The sequence below is a fragment of the Crocuta crocuta genome, unplaced genomic scaffold, assembly GCF_008692635.1.
Source record: "Crocuta crocuta isolate KB4526 unplaced genomic scaffold, BGI_CrCroc_1.0 scaffold70, whole genome shotgun sequence".
In the NCBI taxonomy this organism is placed as follows: Eukaryota; Metazoa; Chordata; class Mammalia; order Carnivora; family Hyaenidae; genus Crocuta; species Crocuta crocuta.
The window spans coordinates 16,120,085-16,122,551 of record NW_027528417.1 but is presented as its reverse complement, the minus strand read 5'-3'; the positions used below and the strand labels follow the sequence as shown (position 1 = coordinate 16,122,551).

The window sequence follows — 2,467 nt, the reverse complement described above, 5'->3', positions numbered from 1 at the left end:
TGGGGTCTAAGGCTGCCCTGCCTGTGTCTGCCCCCTGGAATACTTTGGAATACTTACAATCTGGGCTTCTGGGGAGGGACGACTACCTCCATCCCTTAAGCTGTCAGCCATATTATGCCCTCACACTTCCCCACATAAAATTCAACTCTCTCCTGGCTAGGCTTACAGTTCCCTAAAACTAGGGGCCGGTCTCACCTACCTTGACATGCAGCCCGTCCGTCCCTCCAGTTCCGTGGCTGTCAACCTCCAGCACACACAGGAATCACCCAGAGGGCTTGCTGAAACAAACTGAGGGGCCCCTCAGAATTCCTGATTCAGGGTGGACCCCAAGACTCTGCATTTCCAATAAGTTCCCAGGTGATACTGATGCTGCCAGTTGGGGGCCACACTTTGAGCACCTCTGACTTAGTTTAGCTTCTTCCAGAAAACGTCCTGGAGAAGCCTGCCTCCTCAGTGTGGCTGCCCATTTCCCTAAGTCCTTCAGAGCTGGAATTCTGCTGACACCTCAGGACAGGCAATGCTTAGTAAAATAAGAGACCAAGACACCAGGATCTTGTTAGCTGGATATATTTCATTTTTTTTTGTTTGTTTTTGTTTTTGTCACAGAACACTGTTTGCAGTAGAGGAAACTGGCATTGCAGTCTGGTGGTAAAATGGCTTGTTCACATAAACCAGTACATGTTCATCCTTTAGCGCAAAAAGCCCTAATGGCGCGTACCCTATTGAAATTCAGGACATCTCCAATATTTTCTCTCTCTGTTTTTTTTTTTTCTTTCTTTTTTTTTTAATAAACATTTTCAAGGTTTGTCCAAAAGAAGGCCATATAGGTTCTTGGCTAGCGGAAGACAATTCAGAACAGTTGTTGCACACTTGGACTGTCACCTTCTCCAGGCTGGCAGTTGATATCTTAGTTTTTTCCAACTCATTTTTATTAAAAAAATAAAAAAATGCTCCAACTATCAGTTTTACAAAATCTCTAAGGGAAACACAAGAGCAAGGTGCTGAGGTAAAAAACACCTGAGGTAGCTTTTTTTGTGTGTTTTTCTCCTTTAAAAAAATCTGTAAATTTAACGCCCTGGGCCAACGACCTCGTGTAAATTGCTATTTTCCTCCACTTTTTTTTTTTTTAAAAGAAAGAAATCATTTCGCTGAATATTGATGGCTTATACACCAAAATGTAAAAAGACAAAATACATTCTTTCTTTGTGGAATTTTTCTTTGTTTGGTTGGTTGGTTTGATGGGTTCCTGTTTTCTTCTTCCAAAATGCTAGGACAAGTACCATTGACTCTTGTTCTTTTGAGTAACCAAGTGTAAGTTGAGGCTGGTTTGTGTGTTTCGCTTTTGTTCCTTTTGTGTGATGTGATACTCAGAGCACTGCTTTGCCTGGGGGGTGCGTAGATACTGGGAATTGAGAAAGAGGGATGAGGGAATTAAAAAGAATGGGGATGGAGAAGAAGGGGAGGGAGAGAAGGCAGGGGAGAGATAAACAGAGAGAGACAGAGAATTATATAGCAGTATGCAAAAAACCAGTTTAAAACCTGTGAAGCAAAGAGAAATGGGTGCGTGAGCTAGACAGGGATGAAGAGAGACAGAGTTTCCTCTTCAGAGAGACGGTATCCCTTCTGTTGACGTACACAGGTGGTCCAGAACTGCTGTGAGTGTCCTTCCGAGTCCCCTCGGGTGAATTTGTGTGGGTGGTCTCGAAGCTCCTTACTCTAAACCATTAGACCTCCCAAAGAACGACTTGATTCTTTAAAGTCTAGAAAAGCCTGCTTTCTCTTTAAAAAGAAAAAAAAAATTAATAGTTGATTAAAACTTGGAGTTAGTGGAGTTATTTGATATATTATTTCTAAAATATATTAACGCTGCAGGCACCCTGTGTCACCCACAGGCCACATATCTTAACATCTTTTCCCTTCTAATATGTACACACATGTACAGAGACAATTTCCACAAAAAGAAAAGGGTGTGAATTTTGCTTTGCTTTGAGCACGTTCACCTATGTTAGTTCAACTAAAAGGGATAGCGTGGGAGGAGGGAGGGAGAGATCCGAGTGACGGTGCAGTGGATGGCTGGGGAGCCTGCAGAGGCCCTGGGGGAGGCAGGAGGCCGGGCAGGGGCCCGGTCTGACCCCCGCCCCCCCACCTCCTGGCCCCGGGGTTCTCAGGGCCTCTGCAGAGTCCCCGGCGCCTCCGCAGACTTCTCATTCCTCAGGATGGTCTTTGGTTTGCTCCCGAGCTGGCTGGCTGTGTTTGGTCTCATTCTGTCAGGTGTTGGAAGGGCTACATTCATCCGTTGTTTTGCTGGTGCCTGTGGGAGCCTCACTTGCTGCGCTGTGAGGCGACTCCCTGAGGATATTTCTGCTCCTGCTGCTTCACCTGTTGTACAATTTCCCTGATCTTGCGCTGTGCAGTCTGCAGCGAGGGAGAGGAGGGGACAGGGGAGAAAAAGGAACCCGGTTCTGAG

The 2,467-nt window shown here is 45.7% G+C and overlaps 1 protein-coding gene across 4 annotated transcripts in view; it reads right to left on the bottom strand.

The window, feature by feature from the left end:
- Positions 1 to 551: 551 nt before the first annotated feature.
- The window catches only part of IGF2BP2 (insulin like growth factor 2 mRNA binding protein 2), a 155,994-nt gene continuing 154,078 nt past the window's right edge, over positions 552 to 2,467 (bottom strand). For 2 of the 4 annotated variants that reach the window (XM_077754430.1, XM_077754432.1), the window contains one exon: positions 552 to 1,402. In XM_077754430.1, coding sequence (XP_077610556.1) covers positions 1,268 to 1,402 — 135 coding nt within the window. In that variant the 3' untranslated portion in view covers positions 552 to 1,267. Of the gene's footprint in view, positions 2,416 to 2,467 lie in introns of all 4 variants that reach the window. The other 2 variants (XM_077754431.1, XM_077754433.1) reach the window with 1 other exon arrangement.